Source organism: Dicentrarchus labrax, unplaced genomic scaffold, assembly GCF_905237075.1.
Source record: "Dicentrarchus labrax unplaced genomic scaffold, dlabrax2021, whole genome shotgun sequence".
Taxonomy (NCBI): Eukaryota; Metazoa; Chordata; class Actinopteri; family Moronidae; genus Dicentrarchus; species Dicentrarchus labrax.
Genome location: NW_026136714.1, coordinates 23,924,106 through 23,945,040, shown reverse-complemented (window position 1 = coordinate 23,945,040; position 20,935 = coordinate 23,924,106). Strand labels below are relative to the sequence as shown.

Genomic DNA, 20,935 nt, shown 5'->3' with positions numbered 1-20,935 from the left:
CTCTTCCCCCACCCCTTCCTTTGCTGCCGTGCCGAACAGGAACATGAAGCAGAGACCCTGACAATATGAAGCCGGCTGAGAGCCCGAGGACCAGCGACGCATACTTACGTGGTCCTAGACGTCCAGACGGAGCTGCCAGTCGGAGAGCAGTAAGCAGAAGAGGAGACAGAGAGGAGCATGAGACTTGCCTGCCGGCACAGCAGCCAACAAGCAATCCGGCCTTGTTGGGTTGTATTCCTTTTTATTCCTTCCAGTCTGTGCAGCGCACAGACAGAGCAAGCACCGAAATACACATGCATGCGGTCACACACGTACACAGAGCCAGCCACACACACACACAACACACCTTCCCCCAGTACACACGTTTCTCATTCTCTTGCCTCTTCTTATGGCCGACGCTTTCTGTTCTCTCCTTTTTTCTTTCTCATTATCTCTGTCTGCTCCTCCCTTCCCTTTTTCAATATCCTCTTTCTCTACACATGCAGTCGGCTTCTCTTCGCAGCCCCCACCTTCCCCCTTCTCTCTCTCTCTCTCTCCCTCCCTCGCTCCATTCCCCCTCCCTCTCGCACAGCCTCTCCCTCCATCTCCTCTGCTCTCACTCTTCAGTGTGTGCAGAGGCCATTATCTGAGCCACAGCAGGCACGTACGATGGAATGGAGGAGTGTGCAGTGAGCAGAAACAGAGAGAGCTGTGGGGGATAGTCGCTAGTAGTGGCAGGCTAGGAAACAGTACAGTGCAGGAGAGCTCTTACCAATGAGAAAACGTCTCCCTGTCTCTATCCACGCCCTTCAACACTATTTGCTCTACTGCATGAGATGGTGTTGCATATAGGGTTTTGTTGTGTGTTTTGTTTATCCACAAAAGACCAGTATTGGCAATTTCGGCTATGACAGAGCTTCTCTGCTATCAAGTGCAGCGGTGAACCAGCGGTTGCCAAGCGAATACACAATCTCAACTCTCAACGGTGTCAACAGGAAAAAGGAAAAAGGAAAAGGATCAAAGAAAACCAACGTTACATTGCTTGTTCATGCCTTCTGCAAATGGCATCTGATTTTCCTTACGGAGATTCTCTTCCATGTTTAGGCGTCTAGATTCGGAGAAAGGAGAAAGGAGAAGCCACCGATAATGGTTCTTCGATCTCCATTTTCTACAGTCACATCGGTGGTCCATTCCTCGCTTGACACAAAAAGCTTCAATCTTACACCTGTGGCTGGTAATAGGTCCTCTAGCAAGGCTGCATGCACAAGACAGAGAAAGGTTGGTAGATGGAGAGGGAGCTGACTTGCTGGCCCTTCCTCCAAGATCCAAAGGATACAGACGGGGTGGAAGGTTTCTCCCTTAAGGAAACTGTGGGTCACTTGATATACAGTCATTCATCACTATATAATGTCAACTCATTTACCTACAAGGGGGAAGAAAATGGAAGAACGATGGTAATATGATTTTCACAGAGGCACAAGAGCGAGAAAACTACGCTGGGCAATGGATAGGGAACACCGGATGACACTTCGACATGAGCAAGCGAGTAGCAGGATGAAGAGAAGGGAATGGAGGAGGAGAGGGAAGACAACAAGAGGGAAGTCTGTGGAGAAAACTGTTAAAAGAAGACGAGGCGCTCAGTTATTCATGTGACTGATACTGTAACGGGAGGGAAGATGATGAAGAAGAAGAGGGCACAAACAGAAAGAGGATCGGCAGGTTGTTGCCAAATGAAGACAGCAACCGCAAGTAATCAACCGACTACAGTTCGCTGAGGACGCAAGGCTTCTGTCCTCTCCTGTCCACCAGCATACGACAATGTCCTCTTGTTATTCTCTCCTCACCATTGTTCTGCCTTGGCGTCATTACCATTATCATCACCGATGTCTTCATGATCACTGGATGCTTCCTCTCGCCCACTTGCTGGCTGACCGGCCTTGTGGCGTCTCCTCTCTTCTCTCCAACATTGCTGGAGTTTTGGAGCAGATTTAACCAAGAGGAGGAGGAGGAGGTGGGGAAAAACATGGCCGTCTCTCCCATGCAGATCGTTGTCAGCTCCTGCGTAGTATTTTTCTCTTACATTACTGAACTGCTACAGTGCGCTATGGCTGGATCAACTTCAGTAGCCCTTCCCTGCTTCTCTTACTTTGCTTTTCTTGTTTCTCTTGGTCTCTCTTGATCTCTCATTTTCTCTGGCTTTGTCAAACTGCCTCTGCCTTCCTCTCTCGATTTGTCTCTCTGTTTTGTTTCCTGAGCCTTCTCTCATCCTAGCATAGCTTATTGCATTACCGTTCCAACACTTTCTGACGCACCCGCTCGCTGGCCCTGTAAATTGTACACTGTCTGTCTCTCTGTTGCCACACATATTCGTATATACACACACAGATGAGCGTCAATCCCAAAGAGAAACACAGCGCAGCCTAAGCTGTCTAAGGGAAGGAGAGGAGAAGTAGAGCATTAGGTCACATGACCAGGGAGTGCCAATGAGCGAGAGGGAGAGCAGTGAGCAAGAGAGGTAGGAAACACATGTGGAGATGACGTAGCTGTGAAGTCATCATCGTCATCATCAGTGTCTCCCACCAGGACACTTGCCTCCACCACTGGGTGGGCACATGTGTCATCAGAAACATGCCCACTTTCTACTATCACCAATACCACACACCAACGGACACTCGAAAACATGCTCTTTCATTCACCCGACTTGTGCTCGCTCACTCCCCCGACTGCAGTGACACAGCATTTCTAGCTCAAGACTCGACTTAACCCCTGAATCACATGCTCTCCACGCAGAGTTCCTCATTTTAAAATACTGAACAGAACAAACTTTTTCGATCCTTTAACGCTGTGCCCTTATCAAAAAAATTTAAAGTAATACCCATTATACACACTTGCCAAAATAAATCATTTAAAAAAGCTAACAGTGTTTGAGCGAGAAGAGACCTCGGCGTCCAGCAGTCATCACAACTAGATCTAATATAAACAGTGCTATAATTGAATGATAACATTACGTGGCATCAACACTTTCACCATTTTTAAATGAACATCAAGAAAGTGGAACTGTACTTCAAGAGGATGCTTTCACTCATTCGTACTCGTATTATAAAAACCTGAACTCTGAGTGAGATTGTCACGTACACAGCTGAGTAAAACAAAGAAGTACAGTTCGACCAAAACATCAACAAAAGCAGGAACCCCCAACGATAGCCAATTCAGCTGATTCCAACACATGACGCTTAACAACAACACTGTAACATTATGTAACATAATTTACTGTATGTAGGAAGAAACAACTCAATTACAGTAACTGCTCTTTATTCAAACATGTGCTCATTGATGACTCAAAACCAGCAGCACAAAGCAACTGTCACTTCAAGTAAACATTATTCAGCGTTTTTGGTCTCTCTATCTTTGTCAACTAGAGCTAAAATTTGAAATGTTAAGTATGTTCTTGGCTTTAAGATGTCTCTGTGTGATTAAAGTCACGCACAGAGACAACATCATGATGTTGCAATTCAGGTCTGCCTACGAGAGCTGTCCTGAAATCACCTCCCGGGCACAATGGGTTACTTTTAAACTAGATAACACAACAACGTGACAGACCACATTATAACTGGAAGGCATACACTCTGTGCCAGTTAACTTGTAATTCAACTGTGTTCACTTCACATGACACTAAGACCTTGAGACACTGGAAAAACAACAACTGAAGAATCTTAACTTTTTAGAGGAAATAAAATGGAAAACATAAAGCAGTATGATGCACACTTACGGTAAACCTGCTGTAACTCGGCACTGAGCGATAGAGGAAGGTACAACTCCAATTCTCACAACGATCACAATCTACTCAAATCATCATCCACATGAGTTGTTTCACGCCCTCATCTCTCTCTCTCTCCATCTATCTCACATCTCTTGCTCATTGTTTCTCAGCAGTACAGAGAAAAGGTCTCAGTTGTAGGAGGATGATTGACAACAAAAGTCCATCCTCAGCAGTGTGTGTTGGGTTGGCTTGCATGACTAAGCCTGAGTCATTTTAATCTTTTTCTTCTCGACAAAGTCCTGACATTAAACCCTCACACACTGAAATAAGCTTTTTAAAATGTTACCAGCACATTGGTAGTGGGAGGTCTGGGTGTATATAACACACAAAAGCCAATAAAGAACAACTTGTTCTTTTTTAATGTGTATGTATTCACTATGTGAATAGTCTTTATAAGAATTGATGTGGTTTCACTGTTTCTGCACCTTCATCAGTGGGAGGATATGTGCTATTTGTGATTTTTAAAAAAAGCCGTTAAACAACTCACATGAGCATCACGGTCTCGACATGAGGGTCCTTTCCCCTCCTCCCATCTCTTCCTGTCAGCTGACTCCACCTCCCTCTACCATCACCACTGCTCTCATCTACCTCTATACACCCCCACCCCCAACCCATATTGCCCTGCAGTCTAATGACATCAAGGTCATCTGATCTGACACACTCTGTGACTCTCTCTCCTTCCCCCTCTCCCTCTCTTTTTGCTCTCTGTCTCTTTATCTTTCACTTTCTTTCTCTCTTCCTGTCCCCTCCTTCCAACATGCACGCCTGTTTCTCATCCCATGCACATAGAGGCAAAGACACTAAAGGTTCCTACAAAAGGCACACACGGGCAACAAATGCAGAGGCACACTTTAATGATTTTTCCCCCCGCACACACGCATGCTAGTATGCATACAGTATTGGATTGTTCTCTGAGGGTCACTGGGTTTATTGGTGGGCAGGACAAGAGGCTGCAGAGCTGAACTGAGCACATGTTTAACAGAGGAGAAGCAACTGAAAAGTGTTCCCGCCTGGTTAAACAAATAAGACTAATCTTAATGGAAGCTCTTATTATTAGGATATTATTTTTATTAAACTATCTGTCTGTCTATAATGAATAACAGACTGTTAACTCATTGTTCATATTTAAGGCATCACCTTGCTATTTTATCCTTGCATATGTCTTTTTTTCTGGTTTTCCCTCTTTCATCACCATCAGCCCCCACCCCCGACATGCTCCCGGGCAGGATGGTGTTAGGTTCAGGGAGTGTTTGGGTGTAGATCGTAGTACTGAGTGTAGGGTATTCAGTCTGAGTCATACCTCCTGACTTTTGGCACGTGCAAGTCGGCACGAATAGCCCAGCTGGGGAAGGCCTACCCCCTCCACTGCCACTACTCCTCACAAAGAGAAAGGGAGGAGTGGTTTGGGAGGGAGGAGAGAAAAAAATGGAAAGGTGGTGATGTGTGGGGGGGCTGATGGGCAGGGTGGAGCCGCTAAAAAATAATGAGGAGGAGGAGTGTTTTTAAGAGGCAGCTCTTTGTGCTTGAGGTTTGGGACATGAAAAGAAGGAGAGCAATGTAATCAATATAGAATATGTTAGAAAACTCTAGGTCTGAGACAAATGGAGTGGACAACAGACAGAAGGGAAATGGATGGAAAACAAGTGAGTTAAAAATGGTTGAAAAACAAGTACACTGTGTACTACGTCCTGCCAGGCTAGTGTGTGCCAAGTCATGAAAAAGAGCTGAGCAGTCAGATATCTCATTGGTCAATGATGTAAACATTAACAGAATACTAGAGCATTTTTTCCAGGTGAAACACATCACAGCCTGAATGATTTTCTGATGAGTTTTTGGCAACAGTATTAAGGGGTTAAATCAGAAACGGTTCAGGAATTGAGAGAGAAAAACAGAGAGAAAGCAAGAGAAACCTTTCTCAGCTCTGCACAGTGGGCAGCTTGCCAGCCTTGTCTCTCTCAGGACTCGGGCTAAGATTAGCTTCCCATATGTTCAAGTCAGGCGTAGCCGGGCTTAAAGGGCCAGTGCACTGTGAAGCCATAGCCACTAAATCATCCAGATTTACAATCGAGGTCAAAATGCAATTTTAATCATTCAAACGAAAGGCAGGTTCCTACAAGATAATGGCTGGATTATGTTTTGTCCTTTATGTTTTTTTTGGAGAATTTAGTACATGCCATGCATTTCTGAGCTACTACTAGTTTTTATGTTTTACATTATAATCAGTCAAATCTTCCCCCAGAGACCCCAGCCTCCACTGAATTCCCATTATTACACTTCTGTTGTTTCAGAAATCAATATTTTCATGCGTGTGTTTCAATAGCGTGTGATGAAAACTCCAACAGCTGTGGCGCTGTGTTACATAAAACCTGGCAATATCGGGCAGCAGTGGGATTCCGGATTGCGTTGCCCAGTGGGAGCAGCAGAGCAGCCACCAGAGAGGTGAGAGTTAAAGAGCTCGAGCAACAGCTGAGGGCTGGGCTCCTCCCCCTTCTCTCTCCATTCATTTTTTATTAACTGCGGCACCAGGCGGCTGACAACCTCCCTCCGACATCAAACACAGATACCACCAACGATGCCAACGAGCCACCAACCAAAGTTCCTCGTGCCATGCAGGATATATCGATCCAGCTCAGGACTCAGTGAGGGCTGAGTCCAGCCACGTTCACTGGTAGATGCAGGACTATAAGCAGGGTAGCAGGACAGACAGTGCAAAGACAAACATCGGCTAAGTGTCATTAATTAGAGATGAAACATGACAACAGCGCAGAGCTTATCAAGTCCCTATATATTAATGACTGCATGCAAGTGAGGCAACTGTTGGTGACTACATAAAAAAGGTGTGATGTTTTCAAGTCCCTGAGGTGTCTTTGATAAAATTGTTCTATTACAAACATTAAAGGAAGCGATTCACTGCAGATATGGGAGTTGTTCAGTGTAGCAGCCGAGTCTTCCTGGGTTTGCATGCATGGTTGTAGTCGAGGTTAAATGGGTGAATGTAGTCAGTCACCTTTTAAACTGCAGACCATGGTTGACCAACCCTGAGCTTAATTAATATAATCAGCACTATCAGGCTAAAGAACAGCTCTATAAAGATACAGCAGAAATACCAAGTTAAGGACACAGAACACATTAATGCTTTTCAGGACATTATTCTTTGTTTATATTGTTGTGGCAGTTTTGTAGTCAAGATTGTTCACAAATCACCCTGACAACACCAAGACGTTTACCATCCAAAGTATAATGCTTTTAAAAAACTTCACGTTACATTATATTGCACAGCTGTTGTTTTATTATGTTAACCCTGTGTACAGTTCAGTTAGAGATCTCAAGATCCCATTCAGATTAATATATGTTATTCATTTATCATCAAAAGACAACATGACTTCAAGATCAAATAGGGGGATCTGTGCTTAGCAAGAACCTCATCTTGAGAACCAAAACTAATATTTATAACTACTGGTACAATAGCCAACTGTTCGTCACATTTTACTCACATTTTAACGAACTATTAGATCACCAGTTGCATCACAAGGCACAGGGGTAACAGAGCTGCAGTTCTTTACTGACTGAGTGGAAATATTACTGAGCAATAAATACATCGAAAGCCAAGGGTGAATGGAAGAGATGATGTCAAATTCTCCACTTCCTGAGTCTGTACTATACACCAAACCACTTACTACAAAAATACACACACACACACATTTGTGGTGCCGGCTAGTTGGTCATGTGACCAACCTTGGATGCCGGACTTGAGCTAAAATTAAAGCAATGATGTCATCAGACATTCAGTGTTGCCACGGAAACTAGGTCAGTGTTAACCCTTTGCGAACAAGGCTTGGGATTCCACGCAAGGCTAAACATATGATTAACAAACGTTCCATCTGTCGTCACGCACTCAGTGGTTTGAGTGCTTCTAGTCTGCTTCTGACTCTTTCCCACCAGTGTACTGTGTGTAGTTCATCTCACGTATAGAGGAAATCCTGTGTATGGGCGTGGAAAAAGAAATCACGCAAGTGCAGTCTGGCTGTCTTGCTGTGGTAAACTCTTGATTCAGTTCTACTTCCTGAACAGCAAAGAAAACTATCAAAAAAAAACACTATGCTGTCACACAGTGTTTTTATGTCCAACATCCTGTAGTTGTTATGTGGGTCCCTAATAACAACGTTAATTACTTATTTAATAGTCAAATATAGTGCCCTCAGCTTGTTGGGTGTACAGCGTGTTTGTTTTTGTGTAACCAGGGAGATATTTGATGAGGAAACAGATCTTCATGACATAAACAATGTCGTGAAGATCTGTTTCAAGGACACACACAGTAACCATGTACTCTACAAATAGGAGCTCAGGAAAGCCACAAAGGCAGATAACACAAACTTGTTAAACACAATCTACAGCTCTTCTCAAGAACAGACAGTTCAATGATTTCCCCCCCTGCAAACCAGATGGTTGTATATACCTTGTTGATAAAGAGACTGTCTACACATGGACAGGGATTAGAGCAGGCTTAGAGGTAAGCTAGGGTATGTCGGTTGTAACTGAGTTAAACCCATTCATGACATTTGAAACAGACCGACTAACCTTTATTTCATATCATTGTAGGGATGCAGCTGAATGTATCTGCCAGCATAAACGTCCTCGAGTCATATTTTGTCACTTCTACACGTCTAGGTTTACAACAATGAAATGTTTCACTACATCTGATGGCAAATCAAAGCTTTCTTTCTTCTACTTGAAGAGGACATCACAAGATTCTTATAACCGAGACAACAGCTTGTTTGGTGCTCAGTCAATCCTTTCTCTATGAAGCCTCGCCGCTTAAACTTCATTTCCACATAAACACACAAGCGTGCCCCGACTCGGCAAGCTGTAGAACAGCAGCTCTGAGCGGCCACAGGTTACTACGCCCGACAATCAAACACATACGCATGCGTGACCCACTAACTTTTACTCCCTTTACCTCATTTGACTCCAGAACCAAGGAGAAGAAGGACGGCCCCCTGGCTCCCGAGCCAGTGCGTAGGGTTCCTCCTCCTCCCTCCTCCTCTCCCTGGTCTCTTGTATCTACACATGCCTGGCTCTGGCACCAATCAGCGGGCAGCGTGGGACGCTTTAAACTGAGGCCGCCGCCAGTTCATCACTGAGGCGCTCAACTCACCGCGGCTTGGAGATGAAGCCGAAGTACATGATTTAATACAGTCAGCTTCCGAACAGGGCAACTTGGGGAGGACAACTGCCTAAAGGTGTCTTCTAATGCACCTTTATTCCACCCCGCGATGATATCAGGGCTAATATAATGAGCTCATGTGTTCGCCGGAGAGAGCAGCATATAGTCAAATGACATCCCAGCGACACAGCGTCGACAATCATAGCTTTTTCTAATAGGCAGCGATGGTTATACCCATTCACACAAATACATACACATATGCAAAATAATTTGAACTGAGCGTAGTCACAATTGTAAAAATACACGTGTGAACACACACATAGAAAGAGTAGAGGAACTGGTCGCTATGTTCACTAACCACCTCATAAGAGTCTCACTGCACTGATGAACCAACAGCTGAGGATCAAAGCAACATGGACAGAGATTACGCACAGATGATGACACATATACACACAGAGCAGAAACACAAACCAAATGCCCTCTTTTACCTCAGCTGCCAGTTCGGGGTCTCCCAAGCAGCCTCGACTGTTGTCTTCAAAATATTCCACCTTCAGAGCCATTCAACAGAACAAGAGAGGGGGGAGTGAGAAGGAGACAGAGAGAGATGGGAGGGGGAGAGAATAACAATCAATAGAATAATGCGACAAGGGCCTGCTCAGAGAGACTTGTCATTAAGGACAGTAGGACTACCAGGTACAACACGCATGCATTTTCACAGACTGTCTCCTTATCATTCTTGTCATCCTCAGAAATGATCAAAAAGCAGCCGTGTACACAAATTTCTTTCCTTTGAACAGTGAGCCGGCACTTCCCTCTACTGCTGGGACAGAGAATGAGGTTTAGCAAAGCGAGGTTCAATTTCAATTATAGAATTATGTAATGTCTGTATCCCGACCTGGCGCAGCCTCGCTAATATATGCATTAGTCTGTATAACACAGTTTTTTAAAGGGTAAATTGGCAAAATGTGCTCTAGTGTTAGTGGAGAGGTTAGCTGAGAGGTGGAATACATGGAAAAGGGTTATCAAAGCAGGGCTGATTATTTAAAACAATAGAATTTTCTTATTTGGCACAGCATGTCCCCCTTGTCTATATGGCCCTGGCTGTCTCAGTGTTAAATTATGTGTTTTGTCTCGAGCTGTTCCCCAGTCCCGCCAACCTCATCCCCCCCACCCCCCCTCCCCTCCCCACCCACCTATCAATCCTAAAATAGTCTGGAGTGATGAATATTTACCCTCCAAGCCTCTGAGCTGCCTTGGTTTGTACTCCTCCGTCCGCTGGCCGAATCCCCATCAGAAGGATCGGGCTCCCTCTTGTCCTCACCTCTATCCCTCTCTCTCCCTTTCTTCTCTCTCTCTCTCTCTCTTTCTCTACCTCTCCACTCTTCTTTCTCGGTCTCTCTCTCTCTCGTCTGTGTTCCAGCAGCCCATTCAGGAAGCCATCTTGTGTTTTTAATCTGGTTTACATGAGTCCTCGTATGCACGTTCTCTCTCTCTCTCTCTCTCTCTCTCTCTCTCGCTCAACCCCCCCTCCCTCCCTCCCTCCCTCCCTCTCTCTCTCTCTCTCTCTCTCTCTCCTGCTAGTATGCCAATAGGTCTACCGCACACACGCGCTCATACACAGACACACACTCTGTGATCGCTATCACTCCTTTCTCACCCTGGTTTTTTTCTCTTCTCCTTTCTGCGTAAATGATGTGAATGCCCCCTCAACCACCCTCCCCCTCTCTCTCTCTCTTTAAACATATACACTCATGAAAAAATGTACACACACACAAACACACACACACACACACACACACACACAAAGAGCTCGTCGGAGAGACGTCACGCTAGAGATAGCACACAAAGGCAGTCCGTCCACCAATCAGAGGCCGGCTGGGCTCTGCTGCTAGGGTGAAACTGAAGGAGAGCGAGTGAGGGTGGCGAGGGGGGGGGGATTGGAGCTAGTAAAAAGAGGAGGTTCAAATAAAAAAGGAAAAGGGTCTGTGTGTGTGTGTGTGTGTGTGTGTTGGGGGGTGAAGCACCATAAAAGAGAGGCTGACATAAAGAGAGTGAAGGTGGACGGGAGGTGCGTGTGTGTTTGGAGGGGGGATGGGTCCTCTCTATGCCTGTCAATTATCTCCCTCGAATTCGCCTTCCCTAAACAATGCCTCTGGTATGTGGTATCGCTAAGCACCATCTGTGTCAGGGCTGCCTGCAATAACTGGACTGGACTGCGCAGTGCGTGTACACACACACACACACACACACACACACTCATTCACACACAGACCCCTCTCAAGCAGCCTCACAACCCCCCACCCCGACAGGCAAAATGTACAATTACACAGCAAAGCCCAACATGCTGACTCAAAGCAAGTGAAGACACAGAAAATGAGCACAGTGCCACTGAGACTGCCATTTCATAAGAGAAGAACACATTACAGCTATAGGTGCAATAAGCAAAACTGTCACAAGATCACAAATCATCAGCTGTGATTATGTTCACCTATAAAAATAGTGATCTGCAAAGTATACACGTGTAAACCAAACCTAAGCTGCCGGGGACTTGCGATTGCTTTATACGCAAGAATGACATACCAAGCATACTTTGGAAGCCTGCGTTCATAGTGTTTACATACTGTGAAAGATCATCTCCAGCTTGTACCTTTTTAAACCAGAAATCAGTGTACATTCTTGCCTAAAGGGCAGAACATAACCACAAAAGCCAAGGGTAAATGGTTTTGTCCAGATCAGCAACCAGGTACCGCTGCCCAGATGCATTTCTCTTTCTTGACGAAGCCCTCTCTCTGATCAGCTTTTGTGAAATGGGACATCTAACACAAAACAAACACTGGCAACGCGGTCCGCTCAGATATGAAAAATGGCAAAGATGTGTGCGAGAATGAGAGAATGGGCTGCTGAATTAGTAACCGCCAGAAGACAAGACAGTCAGCGAAAGTTCAGGCAGGCTGGCAGAGACACAGCGGATCGAGGACAGACAGCGACAGGCAGACAGAGACGCAGAAACAGTGGGAGAATCGAAAAGAGAGAGGGAGTTGAAGTGTGGCTCTGTGAGGCAAGGCACAGCCACACAGTGACGCAGCGTTTGTTGTGTCTCTCTGATGTTCTCATATGGCATGGGAAATCCCCTGCTTACGTCAGACGGGCCGGGCCACGTGTGTGTCTGAATGTGTGTGAGCGTGTGTGTGTTTATGTGTAAGCCCAGGCGTGTTTGTGGTAAGCTGGACAGTGAGAGAGCGGCTGTTTGGCTTCAACCTGCTCCGTTACAGGTGGCCGGGGTAGTTGTAGTGCTTGCGGCAGTAGTCGAATCAGCAGTGGAGTCGCAGGACAAGCGTTTAAGTAAATGCAGCGGTAATAGTATGAGTAACTGTAGTTATGACGTTAGACGTGGTGGTAGGATTAATAATAATAGTTTAAGAAATGAATCTAACACTAATTGTTGGAACAGCGGTAGTAGTATAACAAGTAAACACTACAGAGATAGCAAAAGGTGTGGTTAGATATAATACATCCTCTGCTATGTCTTTATCTTACTCAGATTGAAATGATAGAAATATATTTGTGAAAGAACGTAATGCAGAATCAGGAGGAACATCTCTCATCAATCAAACCTTTACTCTTCTTTCAGACCTCAATGGTCACCTGGTAACCGCTACGTAATCACACACAGACGCAAATTCTAACCACTCCGAGCACCATAATGCTGATGTACACATGCCTTCATTCAACCTCAGTTCATTCACAAATATCCTGTCTGCTGTTGTTGTCTACTCACATTCACGTAATAAATGATCAGATTCTCCCCAGACACACAAACTTGTACCAAAAACATGCCCTCCTGCTCACCTTCATTTTCAAACACACTCACTACACATATACACACAAGGGAGGAAGGCTCAGCCTTACAGTCGTTCTGATAGTGTGTTGTTAACATGTGCATTTGGTTGCAGTAGGATGGATGGAGGAAGATGAGTGTACCGGGGTAGTTTGCCTGCAATTCGACTAATTAGTCTAATTAATGGTGTTAATTGAGATAGTCTATCCTAGTCTTTATACTCCTTCTGTTGAACCCACTCCCCTGTTTCACATGCAAACAATTAGTCACATGTCTCAAGGGGTGAAACTGTAAAGAAAACTGTAAGGCACACCAGGCACATTATTGAGTAAGAAAAGGTTAAATATATATTATTTCTATTATAGTATTTCATTCTTATATTTCGTATAATTTAGTCGACCTTTAAATTCCTAGGACCAGTATGTAGGATTTAGTGACATCTAGTGGTGTAGTTGCAGTAGAAAACTCTCCAACACAAAGGAGAAACTAATGTGGCCACGAAACGCAGAAAAAAACTCAAACATCCCTATCTAGAGCCAGTCTTTGGTTTTCCCCTTCTGGGTTACATGGCGGTTCAAAATGGCGTACTCCATGGAAGGCAACCTGCGGTTATATCTGTAGATATGAACGGCTCATTCTAAGGTAATTAATACAATTCCTATATTCAGGTGATTATACCCTTATGAAAACATATATTCCATTTCTGCCAGTAGATGCTCCTAAGTGTTACACACTGGACCTTTAATAGATGATAGAGTATGAAATTGGATAGTAGTGTATATACTGGACAGCCAGAGGTTAAAGCTATTGTTCATATTCTCATTGTACAACAGTCAACTGCAGAGCAGTCATCACAAAAGAAGATGGAGGATGTGGTTGCCAGGCAATAAGGAACTCAGCTGCTACATCCATACTGAGGCCAAAGGCCAGGGATGGCGGGATTGTGGAGGAGGGATATTGATTGATGGATGGATGGACACTTGGTTAAGAGCTGTAAAAGCTACGCCTACTGCAATGCTCCAACTCACTACAGTCACCACTGTCGGTAGAGACAGTGGACCAGTGAAGATCTTTGATGGCCAATAGGGTTTTCTGTGACATTTACCAATCCAAAACCAAACACTAAGTATAGCTGAGGCTGATGGGAATGTCATTGATTTTGCAGGTATTTGGAGATAAACCAAATCGATGGACAAATAGACATTTTTACCTGATTATGGCACTAGAGGAAAAGTTAGATGATCATCAAAATCAGTAGGATTCATCATCTGGAGACCATGAATGTCTACACAAACCTTTGTGCCAATCCATCAAGCAGATGTTGAGTGAATACTTTGACCTGCTAGAGGACAAGTGAGGGGATCATCAGAGTCAGTACATCCTCCATCAAAATCTTTACAACATTGCAGGACAATTCATCTGATAGTTGTTGATATTTCAATCTGGACCAAAGTGGTGGACCAACCGAAAGACCGACATTGCCATTGCCATATCCAACCATGTGAGAGAAGCCTTTGTTTATGTGAGTTATTATACTAGCTAAATCTAAATTTAAAAAGTTTTAATAGGTTTGCCCAAAATCTGATTCTGAACAAGCCATGGCTAGCTTGAAACAGCAGTGACGAATATTCTTGTGTTCCAAGAATCCTGATTATCAGACTATGGTATGTGTACTACTGGTGGTATGCAAGCTACCTCTAGTGGTATGCAGAGGAACCTCTGAAATATGTTTTTATGAAATAAATTCATTTCAAAACATATTGTACTATCAAAATACCACAAAATTGTGTTAAACTATGAGAGTGCTGAAATATAATTTAAAATAAGTGTGGCATTTCCTGTAATATCTTGTTTCAATTTCATCCTGCTACATACGTACAGCAAAGATAGTCACAAGCTAAAATGTGATGGCAAGATAGTAAGCTGAGGTGGAAAAAGAATAGTTCAAAATGCACTGCAATCATGGCTCCAAACAGGAACCATTGGGAAGAAAACAGGACAACCAAATGTTCTCTGGTTCTGAACCGGTTATGTTCAGGATTTAACAACAGCCAACAATAAATAATCATCTTATTAGGAATAAACCTGCCTACTGTACTACGCTACTGTATTTTAACGCCAGTGGTAATGGTGGTATTTGGAGAGCCTAACATTTTCACAGTTGGCACAAGGTGTAAACAGTTTTAGAAACACTTCCCTAAGACATTCATGATAGACAGTTTAGATAAATGAATGAAATGGGTAGGAATAGTTTGGTGAATAGGGGTAGAGTTCCCTGTCAGGGCAGGGCCTTTGAAATATGTAAACTTCTATTAACCCTCAACAAGAGAGCTTGTGGAAATGGCAATGGTTACTATTAGGAAACCTCTTCAAACAAGTCTGTTCCCCTCTCAGCTGTCACAACAAAAACATGATCCTAAAATTTTAAACTGTGATGTCCACTGTTTGCAAAAGTGTCCATGAATAGGTTTAATGATTATTCTTGTTAGGATAGCTATTATCTGATTATTATGTGTGTCTGAGTGTGAAAAGCTTTTCCATCTCACTCAATAGTTCAAGAGGTATGTTAAAGTCCTTTAAGTCTCTCTTTGTAAGTCACCAAATTTGTGAAATGATGCCAGATTTTTGTCACATACACAACAAAGACGTTTTTGTTTTTGTCAATTTAATACTGAATTCTGTTCCTGTGAACTATTATTATTTTCCTATGTCCTGCCACTTGACAAACCTCTTAGCAGACAAGACAGGACAGGCCTCAACAATGCTGATGGAAACCCTGATTTCCTGTTTGTTGCTGAACAAACCTTTTCCTCTTGACATTAGCTCTACTCACTAACACCAACACCCACATGTCATGTCCTTAGGTCATCTACAGCTCTGATCTACACCTTTGGACATGGAGTGGTGGGGGAGGTTTTGTATATTTATTTATTTGGATGTAAATGGGATCACCATAGTAGGTGCAGCATGAGTCAAAGCAACAGTAAAAATCATTTTACAGCAAGTCCAGAATTTGCTAATTAAACACAATATTACAAACTTGGATATCACCCAGGCGATCTATATTCTGATCCTTGTGTTTACTGGATCTTTGATATAAGAAGCCCTGAATTCCAATTGATGCCCCATAGGGTTAGGGTTAGGATTCCCAAACAAGTATGCAGAATATTCAATTATCACAATTCTTATGTTAAACTAGCATCTAAAAAATCTGAATATTTTAGCAAGGAAATAGCTGTGCTTTGAAAATGGTTACAAATGACATGACATGCAAGCATGAGTCGTCATGCTGGGTGGGAAAGTTGGTTATTATGGGAATGTTAGTAACTGTCTGCTAACCCTTGCAGGAGAGGGAAGTGTCCATTCCTCAGTCACGCTTTAGAAGCCTAGTCTGGTTTTTCCTGCTTCTCCTCCTCCAATACTGCTGACCATTTACTGCATCTTCCTTCCCTCCTCCTTGACTTTAAAGCCCAGTCCCCCCCCCGGTTAAGATGCTGATGCACGTACAAACACAAAGAGCCACACACACACGCGCTCTTCCATTAACACACAAGTGCACACTTTAAAAACATTCACTCTTTCTCTTTCTTCCCACACCCGCACGCACACAAATATAAAATGGCTAAGGTTAACCCCCACCCTCATTCGAGGTCGCAGAGGTCAAAGGACAAAGCCCAGGCAACTGCAGGAATTCTCCAGTGCTGCTGTCTGGTAGCCTCTCAGCCATGCACACACACTGACCACTCACAGTATGTTAAAACAGAGGAGAATATTTAAGTAGAATGTGAAACACTTGCAAAACAACCTCTGTAACTGCGATGATTAAGAAGTTACCCATCTGTATCCTCCCAACAATACTCACTTCTATTAACTTTATTAACTGCATTTACTACATCTATGGATATAAGTGGGTGTGCCTTTCTGATTGTTAAACCTACTACAAGGAGTTTATAGCTGGTTATGAAACTGTCTCCATTTAATACTGATGTCTCTATATGACCTACCTAAGCACACGAGACCATCAGTGAAGAGACTGGCTGTTTCTGTATAGTTATTGTTAATGAATGCCACCAGGTCGGATTCAGTCGTATTCCCCTTGAAATCAATAAAATGAGGCAGTGGAAACTGAAAGCTGTCTCCTAATAGTTGAGTAAACTGTTATTTGATGAGGAGAACATTAGCCGATGCACTTTAATTAGTCGGATATTTGTAGAAAAACAAAAACAGCATAAAACGGGACCATATTTTTTTGCTCAAAATAATTCATTGATTCATTCATTTTCTGAAAAGTGACTGATTAACCAATAAATTGTTTCACCTCTAAAAGAAACACCATTTAGTTTTATAGTGCACAAGTGTTTGGTGTCAGGAAATACCATCAACAAACACAAACATTTCCACACTGAAAGCATGTTGGTTTCCTGCTTTGAGTGTTTTGCAATAGTTAAGATTCAGCCTGTGATGTTCCTCAGCATGTGTAACCCCATGGCCAGTTCAGTGACAATGAGGAAGCTTTGACCTTTTTTCCCATATTTTACCATTTTTTTATTCTAAATCAAAGTAGCTTTTAACAGTGGAGAGAGTGCTTTTAACCATGCTTTAATATATTTGATTTTCTAATATACTATTTGTTTTAGTAGCACTATTATAACCAACCACTGTTTAATCATGTTTGTACAGTACACAACATTGCATCACCATATGAAGTGTGCTCTATAAATATATTTGAGTTGGCAGGACAGTCACTTCCATCAGTTCTGGCTCTGTTAAACAGTAGTTAATGTTCACAAGCAGAAGCTGAGACAGAAGTGGAGTTGCCATGAGGAGACTATAATATTCAACTGCAGATGTACATGTAGAAAGTTTTGGAATTGAATTCCAAAGTGCCTCATTGGGTAAGTGCACTATATATACATATATGGCACGTGCAACTGATTAGTCCTCTAAACCCAGCCTGAGGAGGGACAGGTCTAGGCTTGACAGAAAAGGAATGCCAATGGTAGCATTAGCAGCGACAAAGCTTAAAGCTATTTGTCTGAATGGACATCACAAACTAGAACTGTCCTGTAATGAAAGTATTGCAGTAAGTGGGTGGACAGATACACTCCCTGCTCGCTTCTAGTTTTGTTCTCAAGTACCTTGAGCATGGCACTACAATGCCACAAACACTGTGGCTACAAGCTGCATGCTTCTACTGGGAAAAAAAACCCCCAACAACCCCAGTGTGAGTGTGCAACAGAATAATAATGCGTGTGTTTTAGATGGTAAATAACCTCACATTGGCAGGAAATCTCTAGAGAAGTTCAGGAAAACCACAGTGAGTTCAATAATCCTCCAACATTAGCTACCTCATCACCAGCATTTGAGACAGACAGGGGGAAATGTTGTTAACTTTGTGAGTCCCTTGAGCGTTTCCCTTCTTTCTGCTCTATGGATGCTCCCATTAGACAGAGATAAGCAGGCATCGAGAATGGTTGCAGGGAGGTATGACTGTTTGTTTTTTTGATTACTGATATGTTTTATTTTGACCTATCATTAACAACATTTCCAGTGTTTTGGACCGTTTTTGTGCCAAATGTCTAATAGTTTCCTGTTGACTTTGTGCGCCTCCCAAACTCTACCTTGGAACATAAATTATTAATACTAATATACTACTAATACAGTATTCCCATGAACATCAAATGTAATATTAATGGACTATTAACATATCTGTACCTCACTTACCTCCCACTCATTCCGTCTCCTCTTCAGCTGTTCACACTTGCGCAGCCTGCAGATCTGCTTGCCCGTCTTCCGGTTCAGACAGTTTGCGCAGTTACCACAGTTCTCTTTACGGAGGCAGGGGGTGCAGGCACCACATTTCTTCCTTCTTTTTTTCTGGAGGTCAGAGGCGTCGATGGGTAAGATAGAGAAGAGCCCCGCTTGCTGGTGTTCAGTCTCAATATATTTGCTCAGAGGAGACGTCTGCTCTAAGGGTTTCGTTTGCAAGCGGAGAGACTGAGCCTCCTCTGCGTCCATGGAGAAGTCATAAATGTCCTCAGGTGGTGGATCAGGCCCTGCCCTTGGCCTGGGCATGGTGACTGCGCTTCCTTGTGCCTATTCTGTCTCTTAATTAGGGGGATTATAAAACACGGATATACACTGGTAAGTTTAAAAAGCAGAGTTTAAAATCAGCACCAGATCCCACCCAAATGTACCATGAATATTTGGCTGCACTTTCTGTGGGTTTGTCTGGGAGATAACTTGACTTGGATCAGTCTTTGCTGATAGACTTTGTCTACCTAGATATTAAAACACACTGGAAAAAGCCAGAATCCCCTCAACTCTGCTGGCTGCTGCCAAAAAAGTTAGCTTCATCTCGTCTTCTAGCCTGTGCCATCCAGGGACAACTTAATTATTATATCCTGATCTTGGTCACCCGGGTGGCAATGGAGAATCCGGGTGGTAACTTTCAGTGAGTCCATCTTTCCCAGCTACCCTGAAGGATGGTTGGTAGTCCACCGTAGTCTGGGCAGCGTAGCTGAAGGCTGGGTAGTCATGGCAGTGTCTGCCCAGCACAGTCTGGAAGTGTGCAGAGACAGCAAAGACAAAGAGTGAAAACACAAAACATTATTAATTCATCCTAACAAGAGTATCCCTACCATTTTCTTTTCTGGGTCTTATAGTATAGGTATACATTTCTCAGATTGACCAAATATTATCTTGCAAGATGTCACGTCATAACCCTACATGCGCTTAAATAGTTGGTATATCTGGCTGTGTAGCATTTGACTATACTAGATGCTTTTCCCTATATTAGAGTTCAGTGCGACAGCCCTGATTGCTGTCTGCACACTGTCTGGTTTCCAAACACAGCTGCCAGTGCAGAGCATGCAGTTGGCTCATAGCCACACAGGCCTACGTGAGCAGTTTGAGAAGATAGTGTGTTTTAATGGCAGACCCCACATGGACGGGGGGCTTATGTGTCCCTGAATGAAAGATGGGGGTTGATAAGTTGAAGCCAGGGACAGTCCTCTTTGTCTCGTGGTCACACGCTCCAGTCAACCGTCAATAAAGTGAATTGTGCTGAGAAAACCCAATGTTTCTTTACTATTGACTGGTTTCACAGCCTGCACTGAACATGTTTTTTTAGATGTTAACAGCAATGTAGTGGATGGTAAGAAAAACAGGTTAGATTTACCATAAAACACATAGGCTACTTTTATTTACTATAACATTACCCAGTGGGCTTCTGCATTATATTATATGGTCATCTCTGTGGTAGGCGGGAAAACCGCAAACTGACTTTTAATGCTATAGAATGACTTTATGATGTTCGTGGTTGTTTGGCTGACAGCATTACACCAAAAAAAAAATAAAAGAGTGTTGTTTAACAGCATGTTGGTGTAACAAAGTAATTACACCTTCCAAATCTATACCCAACATGTTGGCATTTGCAGCGGCCTACAATTAAACATGTTAACTATTAGCATGTTGAGCTGTGCTAACTAGCTAACGCACGTCCTACAGTCTAACATTTAGCTAGCAGAACAACACTGCCTATTATGTTGAACATGGAAGTATGATTTAGGCTACAGAACTAGTTCGTACACAGTCCTCAGCACATGTGGAGCCATGGTGTAGCTTATAGTTAGAAGAACTGAAGATGAAACTAGTGCCAACTGTAGTGTTGCTAAGGGAGTTTAATTCAAGTAGTGTGGGGTTCGCTGTATATAAATATATATAATATATATAATAATATATGAATATAATCTATAATATATCCTGATAAACCCAGACTGCGCTACGTAGATAACAACTGCAACAACAGCACGCGCCCTGCCAACTCCGCACGTGGTTAAATCAGCACTTTTGTCGCGCGACGTCGGCTACTCTACGACGCGCGCGGACTGCGAACGAGCTCCTATTGAGCTACTGTTGTTACTGTTACTGCGTCCACGTGGTTACCGACAGGGAGCATCCTCTGCAGGGAGCCCGGCCAGCCCACACCGATCACAGCAATCAGATAAAACCTAACAGGCATCCTTAGATCCACAGTGAGATAAAGCCCATTAACTAGAGCACCACACACACACACACACACACACACACACAGCACTGGGAGCGCGGACACTGGGATAATTGCTGTAGGTGG

The 20,935-nt window shown here is 43.4% G+C and overlaps 1 protein-coding gene across 7 annotated transcripts in view; it reads right to left on the bottom strand.

Moving 5' to 3' along the window:
* tet3 (tet methylcytosine dioxygenase 3) overlaps window positions 1-20,935 on the bottom strand; it is a 46,505-nt gene that overhangs the window by 25,005 nt on the left and 565 nt on the right. The window contains exons 2-3 of one of the 7 annotated variants that reach the window (XM_051421366.1): window positions 18,526-19,362; window positions 9,452-9,511 (exon numbers count right to left, since the gene is read on the bottom strand). In XM_051421366.1, coding sequence (XP_051277326.1) covers window positions 9,452-9,511; window positions 18,526-18,876 — 411 coding nt within the window. In that variant the 5' untranslated portion in view covers window positions 18,877-19,362. Of the gene's footprint in view, window positions 1-108; window positions 512-1,848; window positions 2,416-3,748; window positions 4,267-9,451; window positions 9,512-10,195; window positions 10,472-18,525; window positions 19,363-20,935 lie in introns of those variants that run through there. The other 6 variants (XM_051421373.1, XM_051421367.1, XM_051421371.1 and 3 more) reach the window with 6 other exon arrangements.